The sequence below is a fragment of the Candoia aspera genome, chromosome 4 (assembly GCF_035149785.1).
Source record: "Candoia aspera isolate rCanAsp1 chromosome 4, rCanAsp1.hap2, whole genome shotgun sequence".
Lineage (NCBI taxonomy): Eukaryota > Metazoa > Chordata > Lepidosauria > Squamata > Boidae > Candoia > Candoia aspera.
Window position 1 is genome coordinate 24,853,698 of NC_086156.1, and position 20,811 is coordinate 24,874,508.

The following is a 20,811-nucleotide window of genomic DNA, read 5'->3' on the forward strand; positions in this document are numbered from 1 at the left end:
TGTTGCTTAGCAATGGAGTTGCTGGTCCCAGTTGTGCTTATATAGCAAGGACTACCTGTATGGTGTGTGTGTGTCCGTGTGTCTCTCTATCTGTCTGTCTGTCTATCAGAACTAGCAACATTGTATAGGAAAGTCTCTTTCTGGCTTTAAAAGCAGTTTGTCATGTCCTGGGCAGGACTGGGGGCAGGAATAATATTTGAGGACCTGATAGTAATATTTGAGCCCTACACCAAACTGAAAACTTGAGCCCAACACGAAACTGAAAATGAAGAGCAATTTACCAGCTTTTTGATGCCAGCTGCTTCATAATATATTTATATACAATATAAACATAACTGTAACTTTCACAATATACCAAAGAACAATCAAGACAATATTTTAAACAGAAAAAAATCACTGATGTAACTGTGTATAAGAAAGTGGGGAATACATTGAGCACGTAGGTATCTTTATTAAACAGAAACAAACTATTCACAATTTCACAATCAAAACGCTCATTATGAGCTAAAAACTGTCAGTAATAATTTTTCTGAAGAGAACTAATTAACCGAAGTGTCATGTGGCAGTTTAGCAGCCGTACATATGATGTCACTCCAAAAACTACAAGTAAATGACGTCATACATACGACCACCAAGCCATCACGCATTAAGTGACTGTGATAAAAAGTGCTTTATTATGGAATAAACTGGCAGGTTTTTTTTAATATATTGGCAAGCTCATTATCTCTAAGAGACAAAGCAAATGTCTTAATACTGGCAATGGCTACTGGACCTTATCAAACCATGTACAACCATTAAACAACCAGTGGATAAAAGAATATCACAGTTTTCCAATGACAAAAAATCCGAATGATGAGAACAGAGTACAGAAGGGTTCTCCAAAATACTTTATATGATGAGCAAGCATTTAAAAAGGTGCTTCCACTTGATTCAAGCAAAATACAGAATATTACATTTCCATGACCTTTAAAGCAAACGCCATATATAAGATATGTTTCCCTTCCCGTCCTTTAATGTAGTATAGTGGGAAAAAAAAACCCTCTAATGTCAAATAGAATGTAAATATCAATACAAAGTTCAACTGTACATTTTTAGCCCTTCTTCCTCATTCAGGTGTAATGTTTTGCAGCATTAACGAATGAGTGGATTCTGTTATTTAGCTTGTATATACTCTGTACATGCTTTTTAAAATATGTTTTAAGAGTGCACTTTGTTCTTTTTGTAGTTTTTCATTGTTGTAAGCTACACAGAACCATGCATTTGAGATGACTGGCTATATAAATAGATTGAATCAATGAATGAATGAATGAATGAATCAATAATCAAATCTTGCCTATCAGATAAAAAGGTTTTCTGCCCCTTGCCAAGAAGAACTAGGTGCAGAACTAGGAAACGTTGCTCTGGGAACTAGAATTCACATGGTGAGAGGGTTGCTAAAAACTCTCCTTGGGTTATACTGAAAAGCTACTTTAATTCCCATCTCCCTACTCAACTTTGATCCTTTCCTCTTTTAAATAATTCCCAATAAATTAATAAAGATATATTCTTCAAAAGGCTGCAAATATGAAAACAGAAATGCACTGTTAAATCTTTTAAATAAGTTTAAATAAGTTTTATCTTTTAAACTTATATCGCCCTGTTAGGGAGGCTTACAAAAATAATGCCCTATTTTTTAAAAGTGGGAGAAAGCGATGTAGCTACTTGGTAAATACTTATAAATGCAGAGCTGTTTTTGCATTATTATAAAACCTGGATAATAAATATGCAGATATGAGCAATACTACTTTTTTCCAGGTTTATATTTCAAATTTGTCACATTTGTTTTAGCAGCTGTCACCTGGAAGACTGAAGCCCATCAAAGGGGCAGAGCTTGAACTGCACAGATCACAGCTGCCATTTTGATCCCCCTGTGATGCCCCTTTCTTCTGAGCCAAATTGATCCTCTCTAATTGTCATAAATTGGAGCTCATTATTGTATTTACTGTAGGATGATGATCCCCCCCCCAAATAATTACATGTGAACGGGGGACAGGGCAGTGTCTGCTAACAAATAAAAAGGGAACAGGTGCAACTGACCACAGAGTTGGTTGTGGCAAAGTAGGGTGCCTCAAGAGCAACTATTTCTGGGGAGGGCCTGCTAGGCTGTTGAACTGTAATGCCTAAATGGGGCTTCTTTGTCTCTTCTCTTTCATTCTTTCTTCAGGTATCCCTTTATCGTCTTTCATTTATATTCACTTTTGTTTCCCACTTTCTCTTTCCTATCTTTACTACAACATCTTCCCATCCTCCCATCTCCAACGCGTTTTTCTTTTTGGGAGGCTGTTCCAGCAGGAAGAAAAGAAGAAAATGTGAGTATACATGTATGTTTGTATATATGAGAATGGTTGGGATATGCAGATGGGGAATCTATAAATAAATTGGGCACTTTATTTTACATGCAATCAATTGTAATTCATAGTATTAATTCAATTAGTATCAATTTATCTTGTCCTGGCCTTGGTAGATATAAACACATACAGAAGAATGCCATGTTAACACCATTTATTGGGTGGAGTGAGAGGAAGTAAATCTCCAGGCTGGTTTCAGCTGAAAATGAATACCTTAGGTTGATAAAGGATTGAACAGTTTTTGCCTGTTATTTATTTTTTTCTAGTGAAAACTGAAAACACCAATAAGACAAGCTTGACTCTTTTGGTATAGATGCAAACGCTTTATTGAAGCCAAGCAGAGAAATAACCCGGGATCCTTATACATTCCTTTTTAATTTCCATGATGGAAGGCAGGTGTGATGTAAACCAAATAACTAAACAAATTATGATATCTCACTAACTTGTAAAGGGCACGAGGTACATTTAATTGGACCAAGGACAGCTTGGAAAAAGACAGCAGCAGGGACAGTGGGTTTACCCCTGCATAATATGGTGTCTGCACTCAGAAACAGAATGGTATGCATAGTTTGGCTTTATTGGTTTTCAAACAAAAGTTGGGGTTTCTTTTTACTTACAATTAGTAGAATAATCAGTAAGAAACAACCACTGCTTTTTTTATCCATTGCAGGTCCTTTATGAAGAAATGTGTCTTTCCTGGCCCTGCTGGGAATTGAAAAAACAGACCCTGTTAGATTTTATTTATTTTGTACACTGTCAGCTAAAAAAATTCAATTTTATGGTATTACATTTTAAATAATTACAGTAAACCTTTATGGCATATCAAGTTTTCCCATTAGTTCTTCTTTGGAATATTAAATATGTCAATGAACCACAGGTTATAAAATATAATTTAAGATAATACTAAAATGATTTACTGTGCAGCTCAATGTTTTACACCATCCAGGTTTAATCAGATAGCTTCATTAATTCTTGTTGTGAGCTGCCTAGGATCACTATGTAAGATAGGCGGCCATATAAGTCCTTTAAACAAACAAACTCCTTTACTTCTCTGTTCCTAAAACTGAAGAATTGTCCAGCATTGTTCTCTATGAGCTAGCCTGAAGAATTAGTTTCTCCATGGAGTAAGCCCAGATACTCTGCCAAATGTATAATATCCATAATGCATGGAAAAACATCAGATTCCTTTCCAATAATTACAAAGTAAGTCTGGAACTGAAGAACTAATTTCCTTATATGGCCACCTCAACAGTAAGATCAGGTTTGCTCTGGGTGCCTTTATGCCCACGTGATGGCAGCAATGGGCTGGGGCTGCCAACCAAGTGATTTAAACTGTGAAAACACTAAACCATCATGTAGTTTGCTTAGCCTTGCTGTATTGCTTAGCCTTAGTGTACCGTGTGAACATGGACACTTGGTTTCTAAACCCAACCATGGTTAATTCAATAAATCATGATTAAATAAAGTTTGTGTGAACAATGTATGAATCCATTGTAGAACTAGTAGCCCAAAGGCAGCACTTTTTAAATATGGGGTTTTAGTGGTTGATTGGGAGATTAGGCTGAGTTGGAGTAGTTGTAAAATTTGAAGTTGGATGGTATCTAAATTGAATTAAATAAATAAATATGTGAACAGAGGAACTACATAAAACTCATCGTTTCATTCTTACATTATTTCAAGACAATCAAATGACAACAACATGGAAAAAATGGATTGGGGAGAAAAATCCTATTTTCCTTACATTTTTTTTCTTGTTAAGGCTACTCACTGTTCAAAACTGAGTCCAACAATTCGGTAGTGATAAAAAGAAGCTGATTGTGCTTCTGAGGAATAAATAAGCAAGGTGGGCCTGGACTGCCTGAATACTTATTAGAGGTATAAAAGACCATGATCAGACATCTTTTGTTTCCATCTTCATGCCTAGTAAGCATTTTTTGAAAATGCCAGATAGTCAGTTCCAAATTTTTTACCATTCAACCATACCAAGATTAGGTTGGCTCACCTCTTTGCAAATGATTAGGTTGATTAGAATATGACAAAAACCCACTAACAGGGATCATGTTTATAATACTCTAAGGAAAAATTAATGCCAGTTTCTCTCCCTGTATCATAGATTTGTTTCCCTCTTTCTCAGTCTTTGTCGGTATCTCCTGAGTATCATTTTTTCCTCAGTTTTGTATCTAAACTCCCAATATTTTATACTTTGTGCAACCCACTTCAGAGCCAGATTAAAAGCCAGTTAGTCATTACAACAGAGGCAGGCAATCCATATTCCTCCAGATGTTTTAGATGACATCTCTCATAATCTCTTGCCATTTGTCATACTGTTGCACATATGGGCACTGCAGTGCAACTTTTGTTGGCATGATTTCGTTTTTGTTTTATTGATATCACATGTAAAAAGTAAGTCTGCTAAGTGTCTGGCAGCTTAATGTAGCTACTTGGACTAAAAAAGAAATCACTATGACTCTTCCTTCCAGAGATGTTACTTGCCTCAGAAGCAGAAGGAAGGGATGCTCCCAGGAGTAAAAATTGCCTGCCCTTACCCTCATGTTTCTTAATTGTAATTGTTCATCATATATATATTCTGAATTTTACTTATATAAGTTATAGCAAATCATGTTCAAAGCTTCCCTGTTCCATTCATGGCCATCACTGCTTCATAAAAGTATTCTCTGAAAACCTTCCATCAGGGGTGATAGGTAGTTATTTATTTTTTTATCCCACCTTTATTATTTTTATAAATAACACAAGGCAGCAAACATACTCCTTCCTCCTCCTATGTTCCCCACAACTCACCTGTGAGGTGAGTTGGACTGAGAGAGAGTGACTGGCCCATGGTCACCCAGCCGGCTTTCATGCCTAAGGTGGGACTAGAACTCACAGACTCCTGGTTTCTAGCCCAGCACCTTAACCACTAGACCAAACTGGCTCTCAATTTTTTTACATAGTGATCTAGTTCCCTAGAAGGGAAAATCCAAAGACCCAAACTGCTTTCCTGCAATTGTTTTACAGGGTTCTGTGCATCTTAGCTTCATAATGTTCTAAAGTACGTGTGGGAGAATCATATACTGTAGAGCATTTTGTCCAACTGGACTTTGGTTGAATTAGAAGCCAATGGACAGAGAGGAATGTCTTCTGGAGGCCTGTTTCCACGGCAGTAATATCTGTAGTCCCTTCTCTCAGCAAAATATTGACATCTGCCTGTAATCACCATAAAACCACTTATTCCAACAACATAGTGGTTCAGTGTAATGTATTGGTTGAACACACCATTTGACCATGAAGCCCACTTAATGACTTTGAGTCAATCTCAGTCTTTCAATCCTGAGAAGTTCTAACTCCTAAGAAAATCTACCTCCTTCCTACTCCAGTCTAGCAGTCATTAGAGAGGGAGGGGAAAAGAAACAATGGGAGGTTCTTTCAGATCCTATACTGCTCACTACAGTATTTGCTCTCGATGGTTGCCCCTGAAAAAATGAAGAAAGCAAGAGAGAGGGAGGGAGGGAAGGAAGGAAGGAAGGAAGGAAGGAAGGAAGGAAGGAAGGAAGGAAAAATTATATACTTTTGTTAACAGTAACAATAATCCTGGATTTCCTTCAATGTTATGGATTTACTATGGATGGTACTTATTCTACAAAAAGCATCTTAATGATCATGCAGCACAGAAAATAGTTATCAATTTGCTTTTTAGATTATGTAATTCCTTGAGAAGCTTTCAGTTTGGTTCTGTTCTGTATTCACACTATGTTATTCAGAGCAGAGTTAATATGTGCACCAGCTGCACCTGTCAGCAGCACCTCAAAGAAGCTGGATTTTTTTTTTTTTTTGGTGTGGTCTTGAACAGTAGCTGTGTTGTCCCAGGAAAATACACAGGCTGCTGGCTCCTTAACATCTCCTGAGTTTAAATTCCTGGGATGCAAGACCAAAAGGAAAAAGAAAAAAAAGAAAAAAGAAAGTGGCTTCTTTAAGGTGCTGACAGATACAGTGAGCATCCCCATACTGAATTGAAAGCACCTTCCCCACTTTGGATTGGATAGATGCATATCCCTATCCACACACATTTACTCTTACATACAGTCAAAGATGTACTGAGTCTGGCCAAATCCTGAATTAAATTGGGCTGCTTTGGAATGATTCTGTGATTCAACAGTATAAGATGGTGGGATCTGTCAAGAAACAGAAATGGATTCTGGAGCACAGCAGAAAGGCAGAAAGTTTACCACTAAGCCTCCTTCCACTCACAGGTACTTTTTTTCTCTGTAAAATGACAAAGTAGGTAGCGGGGGAGTGATGAGTTGAATTGACTGACAGGTCTATCTTCTCAGCAAAAGGAAAAAATTGTAAGGTGTTCTCTAAACTAGTGTTTCTCAAACTTTCTGAAAACATGGACCTCTACTTATCAGCCATTTAAATGACTTCCCCTATAGTTTGTCTTTAAGATAATGTAAATTCACATTTTGCAGAAAAGATAATTACAGTTGCATTTGTATATGACTTCCTATCCCCTCCATTTTTAAAGGCTTTTTTCAACAAAAATGTGTCCCAAATGTTTTAATCCCAAATTGATTTACTACTTAAATTACATTTTGTACCCTGTCCCAAACATCAACTCGTAGCACTAACTTGCTGATTAAGAATGTTTCTCAACAGAAACGTCTTAATATTAAAGGACTAGGGGCAATGGCTAGTTTTTAAGTATTAAACATTATATTGCTTATTTACACTTTTTTCCCTGTTTCTTGTGGGTTGCATATTCCACTTATCATCAGTACCCATACTGAGACTTGTTCACTATTGTCAATTTTCTGAATGTTAGAACTCATATTGCTCTCTACGTTGTCACTTGTATGCTTTATGAACCAATTTTCAGTCACTGATCTTTTCTCACAAACCAGCTGGAGGGTTCTGAGCATGCTCTGTACAGATGCAAGAACTCACAGAGATCACAGTAAAGAACTACTAATCTCCCCAGCCTCAAATGTATAAAGATTTCCATAAAAAACCCTCCAGTACTCCACAGAAAAGATACTATTTTATTCTACTCTCTTCCCCAAGGAAAATTCTACAGGCTCCTCCCTTCCTCCCTTCCACATAACGGCGCTTAACTCCAAAACCCCTTCACTTATGAAATTGGGCAAGTTTTATTCCCTCAGAAGAGTATAGAAAACCTTTACATTTCACCTAGTTCTATTAACAGATAAAAAAAAATTATAGCTATCTGTACACACTTGAATTTTGCAGAAACTTCTTGAGAGATGCCATGGGATTCCAAGACCCAGTCCATCCAACACACCAGGCTACGGATCGTTTATTTTGTCTGGCTATGTTGTGCGAACCTAGCCATAGTAGTTTGTAAACCCAACAGTTTTATTTATTTTACAAGATTTCTAGGATACCCTGGGCAGCTTACATAAACTAAACAAAATTGTAACACCACAAATCAGTGCTAAAAGAATAAAAGTCATAAAGAAGGGTAGCTGGTAAAACACAGGAACAGCTTAATCCAAAAGCTCAGGCAAAGGAGGGTGTTTTCTCCTCCTTCATGAATATCAGTATTTATTTATTTTATTTATTTCATTAAATTATATTCATTAAATTTAGAGGAGACCATCCTTGCATTGAGGGGCAGACTCTTCCATAAGGCTGGGGCAGCCATAGAGAAGGCTGTGGCTTAGTGTGGGGTGTGAGCTGAATCAACTGAGATTTGTTCAGCAAAGTATATCTTATGTGTGAATCCACCAAATCTAGAAACCTAAGCGTCTAGGTTTTCATGTCCCAGCCTACTGGAACTCTGGGTGAAGGAGGGCAGGGAAGGCAATTTAAATAGGGAAAATCTCATGAGAGTCCATAATCCTTCTAGCCAGATCCTGTTGGGTCTGAACTTTTTTTGTTTCTGTCTGGGCAGTCTGCTGCTGAGGAACTTTCTCCGGTTCTTCTTTCTTCGGTTATTCTTACCCCTCTCACATAGTTTGTTAATGCTTGCAGCTCACTTGCTTTCTACCTGTTTGATCTATTGCTCTAAGCAATCTACCCATGGCCTTGGGCCTCCAAAAGGGGGCTGTTTTGCCTCTTAACTTTGATTCACTGCACTGTGGAGAAAATATACATCTTTTCACGAAAAGCTCCTCCTGTATACATCGCAAAGTTATATATCATGTAAGAATGAAAGGAAGAAATAAACTCAGTGCCTAACTTAGTATTTTGCCATCTTTTATACATTTTGTAAAATGCATAGTGCTAGTCTCTGAGTCCATTAATCATGGAAGGTACAGAACAACAATGAATTATATGTGGTTTACAAAAGATCTATATTTACTGCCAGAATAAATCAAACCAGATATACATATAATAGCAGCTGAGGGCATGGGTTCAATACATAAGGCATGTTTGATCCAGTCCCTCAAATTTACAGTTTGTATGCAGCAGTAATTACAATGCATGCTTTGTGTGGCTTCTGTTCTCTAAAACAGGATGCACATACACAAATAGCATTGCTTTGGCTATTTTTACTGAGTTTTTAATAAAGGTGACTTCGTGCCAGATAGGTTATTGCCCAAAACCAGATAAATGGCACAGTCCCTAACCCAAGGGTTGGCAATGCAGTGTGCACATATCCAAGAAGTGCAGTAGGATGGTTTTTAAATTACTGAAAATCTCATGAGATTACCAAATTTTGCAAGGTTTCAGATAGGGACATGCAAGATCTCAGAAGTGAGACCACCAAATCTTGTGACAGTTAACAATCTCTTGGACATTTCTCCCATAAAATGTTATGAGATTTTGGCCATTTTTAATTTGAATTTTTGGGCATCAAGAGCGTTGTGTGAGATTGCAGAATGTCAAAGTCAACCAGTGCCCTATCAAGGGAATTTATTGCCTCAGCATTCATGGAAAAAAAATTACATGATTAGCATACATCTTGGGTGAATTGTGCTTCAACTAGTTTTATAGCTATTAATATATCAAGCTTTCAAAGATCTTCAGCGTCCTCATGAAGCACAAAGAAAATGTTACAGAAGGTTGTTTTCTGCAACATTTTTATTTCTAAGAATGCCTCTGAGATTCCAGAAACCTTCCTGAAGAGTAAAAAATGGTGAGTGATCGCTGCCCAGTATTATGTTTGGACAGTTGCCCATCTGCCCATAAAATAAATCAGTGTATTTGTTAGATTTATAGTATGTGTTTTCTCCAGGAACTCAATGTGATATACATAATTCTGATATACAAGGTAATGCACAGATTTCTTCCAACTTTATGGAAGAGATGTCAAAAACTCCATTCTCCTTTTACACTCTTTCTTATTTTGAAGCAGTATTGAACCGGAGAACCCTTGAAAGATAGGACTGCCTCCTGACAGCTTTCAGATAAAGGAAATGTCTGAAAGTTGGACATGTGGCCACCCAAAGACACTCTATGGAACAAACTGAGAAGATTATTTTTGTAATATGGCATTTGGTTCAAAAGTTTTCAAATATGCATTAATTACTATTAACTGATGCAAGTTTTATAAAGGTTCATTCTGCTAAGCAAGAGTATCTTATAATATGGTTCTGGTGGTATATAAATGATAATAAATAGAAAATAAATCAAAATAAAAGGTTTGTCAATTTGGGCAGCTCATTTAATAATTTTAATAATTTATTTCCATTTCTAAGTCTCTTATATTAGAGAGTCTTCTAATGTAAGTTGCCATAGCTATCTGTTACAAGCGGCAATAACATCAAAACATGTGCATCGTGATGTCATAGTACCAATGACACAATTATGTAATTTGCATGATTTGCATCATGAAGTCCTGTGCCAGGACATCAGTCATTTGCACATGTCTTCTGGAGACTGCCCATGCAAGCTTCCATAACCTATATATTTATGGAATATATTTCAACCTTGGACTATCCTAATCAAATTTGTGATATATGATCACATCTTGAACAGTTATAAAAATAACAACAAAAAAGTGCATTCTCAGGATTTGAAGGAAGAATAAATAATGAGTGCTCTTGTTACTTATTTACACTGGGAGGGGAGATTGCTTTCCACTAAATCTGTTCCAAAATCTTAAGCAGTGATGTTTATACTGACTCTGCAGTAAGAGCACCTGGTGTGATTTTGGCACTGAGGTTATATAAAATTTATTTCTAGAAATCTGGTTATACAGAAGAGCAAGTCCAAATTAATCTTGAATCCAGGAAAGTCCTGCAATAACTAATTATTATTGAGTGTGTGGTTGAAATACATATTTTAGTTATTATTATATATTGCATTTAACTTCCACACTCCTTCTGAAAATAGTTTATTTAGAAGTTCCTGGTAATCTTTTCTTAATACTTTTTTTTAGACAGAGGCTGACCAGGGCTTGTAGCTGGATGTAAGAAATTATTTCAGATTTCAAGAATCAGGAATAATTTGATAGCAAGACTAACTTCTGTTGTTACAGTTGGGAATCCACAAACATTGATACAGCTTTCTAAAGTTACACACATAGTTGAAACAAATTACAGCGGTGAATGAAATTAGCTACATTCATGGAAGCCAGCATGGGACGCGTTGGAAATGCCACTTTGATTTATTGAGAATTTGCAGTGTTGAATCAGAATGTAATTTGCTTCACCCACCACAGCAGAACTACTCTCTCTCTTTCTGTTCGCAGAAGCAGATCTTTGTATCCAAATTACATAACTGAAAAGGGTCAGCTTTCAATGTTATGCCTAAAGAATTCTGAAGGAGGGCAATGAATAAGATCTTATTTTTCTGTCAACATTTGCAACTTATTTATGGGTTCAGATTAGTTCAGAATATAGAAAGATGTTTGTATTCAAACTACTGAGGTTCACTTTTTAATTTTGTTCAATTGACTATATCCAGTCAATTAAAATTGGCAGAACCATATTTCTATCCACAGTTACTGAAGTGTAAGTTCTGCTGAACCTAGTAGGACCCACTTCTCATTTTATAGATTCAACACAAAGATGTTCAGGCAGAAGAAATACAAACTTTAGCTTCTAACTGGAAGTTCAAGCCATCGGGGTGATGGAATGTGAGGGTGACCTTGGAAGACGGGGGGGGAACAGATGCCACTAAGGGAACGATCAGATAGAAAGGAGCCCGCAAGAGAGTAACAGCCACAGAAAGAAACTTAGGAAGGACCCGCCCTGATTACTCAGGTGATAAATAGGAAGGGCGGGAGATTTATACTTTCAGACTTGCAAGATTCTGTTAATGTAGCCTTACAATAAAGTAGAGTTAGCTCATCTGGTCCTATTTCCTGACTGGTTTACCTGGGAGGGCTGACATCAATCTAGCAAATCTGAAAGTACAAACCTCCCACTCTCCCTATTTATCTATAACAGGCAACCTCATGATATCCCAAATTCAACTTTTAATCCAGTCAGCATAGCCAAGGACGAGGGGGAATGAAATCTCTAGAGCAGTGTTTCTCAACCGTGGCCACTTGAAGATGTGTGGACTTTAACTCCCAGAATTCCCCAACCAGCAAGGAACAACTGTCTGGAGCACTCAAGTCCTCTCCTTGTCTGGAGAGGAATTACAAAGGGCCAGTCTGCTCGCTGGCTCTTCATTTTGCCACGGTCCTCGGCTCCTCTTTTCATGGAGCAGTCTTCAGTTTGCCATTTCTTCCCCGAAGACTAAGCCAAGATTTTTAACAAAGGTTTCTTGTATGATTGAGTCAAAGTAACCTGATTCTCATATAATGCTAACTTATAAAACTACCCAACTGTGGTTGGATTCACATTCAAATTCTGTCCCACAGGATGTGAAGTACAACATAAGAGCAATAGCAGACTCTATTTAACATATAAATCTAGGGAATCTGGTTACACAGAGCTTCAATACAGGTTAAAATATTGCTGATCTTTAACAGTCTCCCTCCCTCCCTCCCATCATGCTACCTCAAGTTCGAGTTATGGATTCAAGCTATGCGCAAACCAGTCCCTGTCTTGAAAGGGAAGGTTCACGTTTTAGAACGCTTGTCTTACGTCAGTCTCTTCTCTTCACTTTTAACCCTGAGACAGTGTGCATCTTTCCACACAATGCAGAAACCAGCATAACCTAGAGATGCTAATCATGGGAGGCTTCCCTTTTCAGAAACTGCCCTCCCACTTGCAAAGATACAGTATCATAGAGGAAGATGGGGTTTTCCTCTCCCCTCTGCTCTCCCTCAAGAGTTTCTTAACAATGTAAGGGAAAGAATGTGTGAAGAAGAAGGTTGTACTAAAGTTCAGTAGTGTTAATTGGTTTGGCTGGTCCTGCAAAGAAGGAAGGAAATGTGATTCACAGAGAGACTGATGTATTTTAACCCCCGATTTATTGTGATTCCTTCTTTTTGTGCATCGTTAGGAAAAGGAATCCTTTGTTGAGGACCAGACGCACAGGATTAATCTGTTGAAGGGCTGCACTGTATGTCAGTGGTGGTTGGGCCTGAAGCAAGCAGCTGGCCTAGACAGAGCCAAAAGTGATTGAGCTATAGATTCTCTCCCACTCTTGCATACATCTTGTTTGTATCTTCCTTCTCTCTTTCTGACACCACATCTTTTTTCTCTCTGTTTTTCTCCTGATAGGGTAGGCTGCTAAGGAAGACAGATTGCTCTGTTCAGAGGACTCAGCTGACTGTTTGCAAAAGGCTTCTGAAGTTAAACCAAGATAAGAATTAGGATGAAGCTGCATGTGGCTTATGGTCATAGATAGCCCATCCTGCATTAAACTATATCTTAATAGGTGATCATAATCGACACTATATGTAGAGCAACAGAAAGAAGTTGCCTGAAACGCATTCTGAGAATTTCTGTTTCAAAGAAACAAGAACTTCATTAACCCTCATAGTTGCACAGGAATATTGGAGATATAAATTGTTGAAGGTTGGAACCAAGGAGGCAAATAAAATCTCTGGTTCTTCAATACCTATACAAGAATGTTCAAGTACTAAATCAGGCTTCCCCACTTAAAAAAAGCTTAAGCCAGAGATAAAAGCATTAAATATAGGCCAGGATTGTCCACAGGGTATAGTCAACAAAGTCAAGATGGCAGTCACAATGGTGTGAACAAAGCTCTGGTCATTTTTTATGTGTGTTATTACTGTCTTTTCCTTTGTTGAAGAAAGGAAAGTAGCGATCAATACATTTGGCTAAAAGCAACCAAACTTCACACTTACTTGTGCTGTTAAAAAAGATAACAGCAAGAAAATAAGAGTGGTGAACAAAATAAAATACACTTAATTCACCTTTGAAGGTTCTGTAACAAAACAAAACAAAAGGCAAGGGCAGAATGTCCATCAAATAAGAATTACAGATTTTCTCTAAGATATTTGTTCTCTGGCTTACATGACATTACTGGACAATAACTCTCCCCCTTCCTTACATTGGCTATGTTGGCTGAAACAACACCTAGAGGGCTCCAAGTTCCCATTCCTGTTTTAAAATTTCTACCATTCACATGGTAGGTATTCAAATTAAAGAATCCCTACCTGGGGCATCCATAGGAGGGGGATGAGGGGAGGAGAAAGTCCAAGATGATGGACACAACTATATGATCATGGCCTCATCAAAATCTTGACCTTTTGTCTCCCTGACATCCCAGCCTCCAGCTTCTGCCTGAACATATCCTATGATGCTAAGTCCACCACACATTACTCAAAGAAGCTGTTTGGATTTTTTGGTCTAAATGATTCCTCCCAGTTCTGTAGTTCTATTTGTTACCTGCATATTTTTATGGTCCAACTTAGAGTCTGATACTCTATCCAGTGGCCACATTAGTTTGCTTAACTAATTTATGAAACATCACAATATCATTCTTTTCTTCCCTCTCAACTTGTAGATACTGTGGAACTAAATTCCCAACCATGCCTGTACTGGCTGTGGTTGCTGGAGCCCAAAAATAGTTGGAGGCCCACAATTTCCCACCCTATTGTAGAAAGTCAACTTGAGGATTGGAGGAAGAATCAAGCCAACATTTGTGCCAGCTTCACTTAGATGCCCAGCAGCTACCTGGTCTTGGCTAATCTCATAATGCTAAACCAGACCTGGTTAGTATTTGGATGAAAGACTACCAGGAAATACCAGGGCAGTAGGCTGGATTGGAAAGTAGGAATAAGACTGCAATATGATAATTTCACACCACTTTGATAGTGGTGCATGAAACTGGATGACCAGGGGAGTCAAGTTCAACTTGTAGGAAACCTTTTCTTTACATTTAAATAAAGTAAGTAATTCACTGCTGGCTATTAATTATTTTCATTTTACTTTTCCCCCCAGAAATCTGGAGCATGCTTTGCACTTTTTAATTCTTTTTATTTCTCTTTCTCTGAGTTCAGTTTGTATTTGCTTTTACTTCTTTGATAAATTTTTTTAGAACACCCCCTCTTTTCCTACTCCAGAACATCTTTCTTTTTTCAGAATGATTTTGAAATGAAACGATCATTTTCAGGCAGTACAAAAAAAATAAAGGGCTTCATTACATTTCTTTTCCAAATCTCAGCAAAAGATGATACAGTATATCACTTCAAAAGAGACCGATCTTTTGGTATACAGATTGATTTTCTGAAGTCAAATTAAAGAGGAAGTTTATCTGTCTTTGTAACAGCAGAGCAAATATATCGGTTATGAAATAGATATATCAAAAGAGAAAGGGGCGATGGAAGCAAGATATCTTCTTTTTTCTAAGTTGTGATAAGCTAAAAATGGAAAGACTGAAATTTTACCAGTATTTGAAATCAATTCAAAATAACCTCACCTCAGTTGTATTTGCACACTCATCACGATACTATGCAACACCTTTCTTTGGGGAACAATAACATATTTGACTTCCTCTTTTGAATTTATTTAAAAATCAGGTCTATTTATATACCTGATATTTATGCACACTGCCACTTAGTCATTAGAGAGATCTACAACCAACTCTCAGGGCAGCTTACTATTTAAAAAAAATAGTAAATTCAACAAAAATAAATCAAATCAACATTTTAAAAAATGGTAAAAGAAGTGTCAAATACAACAGGTAAAACTAACTTTAAAACAGATCACGCTTACAAAAATTAGCTACCCAAGAGTCCAGCAGATCAAATGCCTTTTACGCTAGAGACATTTGGTTAAACAGCAAAAGAAGGCAGCAATGGGCAACAGCAACAAGCCAGACCCTTCCCTATATCCCAACCAGCTGTGTTTACTTTGGTGCAGAAAACATAACCTCACTAACAGAACTTAAGGGATGAACAGAAAAGCTGGCATTGACAGAGTTTTCAGGGATTCTGGATCCACACTTTAAATGTAAGAATCAACACAATGAATTAGGTCTGGAAATAAACTGACAACTAGAGTATTTGTTATTTAAACAAAATATAGCAGCATCTAATGTGCTAATGCCCATTAAGATCTTTCTCACTACCTTCTAGATCAACTGAAGTTTCCATAACTCTCGAAAGCTAGCCCACACTGTAATTGTTAGATTGACCACCAGGGGGCACCACATAACTGGTTTTGTCCTACTGGGACTTATCAGAGTGGTAGCCAGATGTTATTCTACAGAGTTCAAACTCTCTACTGGGAACTGAACTCACAGACCATCACACTTCAGATTACATATAGTGGCTACCCACATCTGACAAATCCTACTAGGACAAAACTGTTCATGTGGTGCCTCCTGGTGGTTAATGTAGCTGTAAACACCACACAGGATATACACAATGTAAAAATAGAGAAATCCTCCCCATCAAGAATTGGGGTAGAAGTCATGTAAAACTCTGTGGACAGGAGCATGGCATAACATAACATCTATGTCCCTCTGCTCTGAGAACTTAAGGGAAGGTGGACTGTATATACCAGGGTTTTTCAACCAGAGTCCGGTGGAACCCTAGGGTTCTGCAAGCTGTCATTAGGAGTTCCCTGGGAGATCACGATTTATTTAAAAAATTATTTCAAATTCACATTAAGTTTCATTCTCTATTTTTAGTTTAAGAACACTGTTAATGCATATATACAGGCCTACACATGAAACAAATATAATAATTTTGAAACCTCTGGCCTATATTTGGGTTGCCTTGTGTGAGATGGGCTGCCATATAAATGTGAGCAATAAATAAAATAAAATAAAATATTGTGCAGGGGTTCCCTGAGGCATGAAAAATATTTCAAATTTGAAAAAGGCTGGTATATACCATTCTCTTACATTGTAATGGATTATTGTAATTGAAGTAATTGTAAATTAACATATACATGTTAATTTATATGTTTCTATAAATAAAGATGGGTAAGCTTTCTGTGGGCCTTAATCTTCTGTAATATTTGTACAGGGCAACTCACTTCACTTGGAAGCAACTAGAATACAACACAATCCATTTACTAATTTTCCTCTTGGTTACTTGAGCTTCATTATCCAAATTTTCTCCAACGTGGAGCCATTTCTCTGCTCTTTCATGATATAAATATCTTAGATCTCGTAAAATCATTAGAACCAAATGATGACTAGAAAATTATGAAGCCAAAAGTAGAATTCATGGTTTATCATGAGGGAATAAATCTCTTTGTAAAGCAGGACAGGAGATACACATCAAACCATCTGGCTTATCCATGTGGGAATTTAATTAGGGCTTCTCCAGATGCTTCAAATGGGAATTTCCACACTATCTGACATTACCATCCACATCCATTCCAAAAAGAAGAAGTTTGTTCAAGTGATATAATATTCTCCCATTTCACCGAAAACAGTGTGGCTACATTCTTGAGGTGTTTGAACAGCTTGTAACAGCTGGAAACATGGCTGTTATTAATCAGTGGTTCTAGTATGCCCGGCATTGCCTGGATTGTTATTTTTTCCCTGTCAAGAAAAAAATCATCCCACTCGTAATTAAGCATGAACCCATGCTGTTGGCTAGAACTGATTACAGAAGGCAGGGTTAGCAAAAACAGTGTTCATCCAAAATGTCCCACAGCAGGTCATTTCAGAATGTTGAAAACTGAGTCTCAAGACAATCAAGCTGGAATGAGAGATGGAGAGAGAAGAACGGAACAGCACTCTTGGCATCCTAGGAAGACTCAGATTTAGCAGGCATACCAATATGCAGCTGTCAGACAGCCTTGTCCCAGACTACCCCACACTGTCTGTTCCAGTGTGTTCAACAGAATATTCTAACTCTATGTCAACTTCATAGCAGGCTTCTTGTAAAAGAAGAGCCCAAAATGGAACAATGTACTTCTCTTGCTGAGAGCCAGTTTGGTACAGTGGTTAAGGTGCCAGGCTAGAAACCAGGAGATGGTGAGCTCTAGTCCTATCTTAAGCACAAAGCCAGCTGGGTCACCTTGGCCCAGTCACTCCCAGCCATAGAATGAGGGCAATGGCAAACCACTTCCAAAATCTTGCCAAGAAAAGATCAGGGACTTTCCAGACAGTCACCAGGAATCACGATATTCTGATGAGGTACAAGCTCAAAAAGGCTTTTTGGGGTGAAGAACGTAGTCCATTCAGTCTTTCTTAAGTTCATGTCCATAGGATGTTTGTTACTGTTGCTGCCGTTACCAGAAATCTACCAAATGGAGCAAAAAAAAAAAAAAAAAGGCTCAGAGGTTAGAAGGAATGAAAAGAAAGCCCCCAAGAGCATGTCAGGAGAAGCCATGATGTGAAGCTCCAAAGCCATTCCATTTCCCAAAACATCCCCAGAACAGCCGAGTAACTACAGCATCCAGTGAAGAAAGAGAAGTTTAAAGGAGATCTGAAAAGAGAGGGATTGAGTATGATAGAGAAACTACAAGAACTCTTTGGAAGAGAATGCAGGCAACCTGTGTAACAAGTCAGCCAAAAAAGGAAAAAAAACCCCCAGAAAATACTGGGATTTCATTATACTGGGATTCTCTGACAGAACAAATGTCAATTTCCTAAAAGATTCATGCTGGCAGAAGCTGTAAGACTGTTTTAGTGTGTTTTGTTTTCTGTAGCAATATCTCCAGAGGTTGGGGAGACAGGGAATAACTGTGGTGGTATATACAGTCTTGGCTGATTTGGATCTTGACTTCCCTTACATACTGGCAGAACTCTGCACTTACCTTTTACCTAATCATTTATTTATTATTATTTATTTATCGAATTTGTCACCGCCCATCTCCTCCGAACGGAGGGACTCTGGGCGGTTTACAGCATAAAACAATAACTATACAATAAAATTTCAATATAAAATATAGACTAAAAACAATTTTAAAAACTACCAAGTATATTTATTTATTTATCAAATTTGCTGGTCATGCTGGAAATCATGCTGGAAAGTTCCTCTGCTGCAGTGTTTCTCAACCTTGGCAATTTTCAGATGTGTGGACTTCAACAAATCATGGCTGGCTGGGGAATTCTGGGAGTTGAAGTCCACACATCTGAAAGTGGCCAAGGATGAGAGACATTGCTCTGCTGGGACCATTCACTCTGCACTCAGAATCACTGAATTACCTCACAACCAATTACATGCTGAACTCAGGGGTTTGCCAGCTAACCGTGGCACATTAGGGGTTCAGTAAAACTGCTAAAATTTATGGCTTGTGTTTAAATCATTTGTGGAAATTAAATTATGCTGAATGCTTATCAGTCCTAATCAGCCTAACTTTTAAGCATACACTTGAAACTAACTTTATTTGGTAGAAAAATCAATGTGTAAATCTCACTGAACTCACTTAGATGTATCTCTGAGTACGCGTGCACACCCTGCGCTGAATAAAGAGCTCTGCAAAACAGAAACAGAATTTTTGAATTCAATGGGACTTTGCCCAGGTAAGTAGGCACTTCAGTACAGGCTTATTATATGCAGGCCATTATACAGTGCAAGATACAAAAGAATCACATTAGTCTTCACTGAATAAATACGGAATACTTAGTACCATATTGCTACTTGCTCCATATGCTACTAGAACAGCAACAGAGGTTTTTTTCCTTTCCCAACACTTGCTGAGAGGGAGAATTTAATTTCATCCATAGGTTTAAACAAAGCAAACATGTGTGCATATCTCAAATGTAATATGCAAATTTTGTATCTTTAGATTGCATACCTCCTCAATTTTGTGATGCAATTCTCAAAAATAAAATATACAAATGAAGACATTAAGTAGAGGTGGATACAAAAGTATGAATATTGGGTAATTTTTTTCTTAAAATATGTTTATGTGCTTTTTAATTTGAACAGGTTAATGAGTGAATATTTACAAATACTCATCATTGAACAAGATTGGGCGGTGGATAAATTAATTAAATAAATAAATAGAATGACAGATGGAATAACTTAATCATTTCTATTGTTCATTCGGTATATATTTTCATAACAGACCTCCAAAAGTATTATTATGCATGGAAAAATGTCTGTGTATCCTATTGGGTTGCTTTAAATCCTCTGCTTTGACCTCATCAGAAAAAAATAAATAAATAAAAAGCATTACTGTGTTGGAACAATTGCCTTTTATATCCTATCATTGAAAGGCAACTGAGATCAATAAATCAGTGAAATGCTGAAATGAGTTTCAGTTAATTTTGGTAAGAGGTACAATCAATCAATCAATCAGGCCTTTGTTGGATACTTCAATAAGCATTAACCCCCAGGATATGATGCCTATCTCATGATAGCATATTGCATATTTCTATATTTCCATATTGCATATTTCCAGCTCCGAAGAGCAGAGGCTATTCAGAGGCATAAGTATAATATAAACGAATTTGAACTGAAGACATACTGGCTGTGTTTCAGGTCCTATTGTTTCAACAGATGTTTTCTAGCCTTTTCTGTTCCGTGAAAAATATGTCCTTCATGTTTTAGGAGAGGTCAGTTGGAGAAGAAAGCATCCTCATGATTCTTGGCCCACTGACTCTATCAGATGAACGACGTGCATAAAACCTCAGGAGGTTGCAAAAGAAACTTGATAATGATATGGTGTTACGTGGCAGATCAATTATCATCATCTCTACTAATAAATACAAATGAGTATTAATATCCAACCCCAGAGGAGAGCAACCTCCAATCTTTCCACACTGAGTACCTGTGTCTATGTATATGCACAGATCAGCTGAAATCTGATGGTATTACAAATCCCAAACCCATGTAATATCTAATGTGAGCCACTGAACTCTTGTTACTTCTCAGACGAAATATTCAGTGTTCTCAAGTAGGAATATCACAATCTTACAAGATGGTCTGAAAGAACTAGAAGGTAACAAGATCTTATGAGGATGAGGCAGATAGAGAGGAATTGCTAAGCCTAGTTAATCCAGTGGCCTTGTCCACAGAGGAATAAAGAGACCAGAGCTTTGAGGGTTGGGAATGTCACCTCCCCCAGAGATTGCAGTCACTCAGTCCAATGTACTAAAGATGTCAGCACCTGCTCATTCAAGCATTCACACACACAGTCAAGAAACTGGAGTTCTTTGAACTGGTTTATTGAAGCGTAATGAA

General features: G+C 37.6%; 1 protein-coding gene across 2 annotated transcripts in view; it reads right to left on the minus strand.

Moving 5' to 3' along the window:
* CALCR (calcitonin receptor) overlaps window positions 1–20,811 on the minus strand; it is a 138,272-nt gene that overhangs the window by 69,824 nt on the left and 47,637 nt on the right. For both annotated transcript variants that reach the window (XM_063303638.1, XM_063303639.1), the window contains exon 2: window positions 3,005–3,092. In XM_063303638.1, the coding sequence (XP_063159708.1) occupies window positions 3,005–3,052 (48 nt within the window). In that variant the 5' untranslated portion in view covers window positions 3,053–3,092. The remainder of the gene's footprint in view (window positions 1–3,004; window positions 3,093–20,811) is intronic.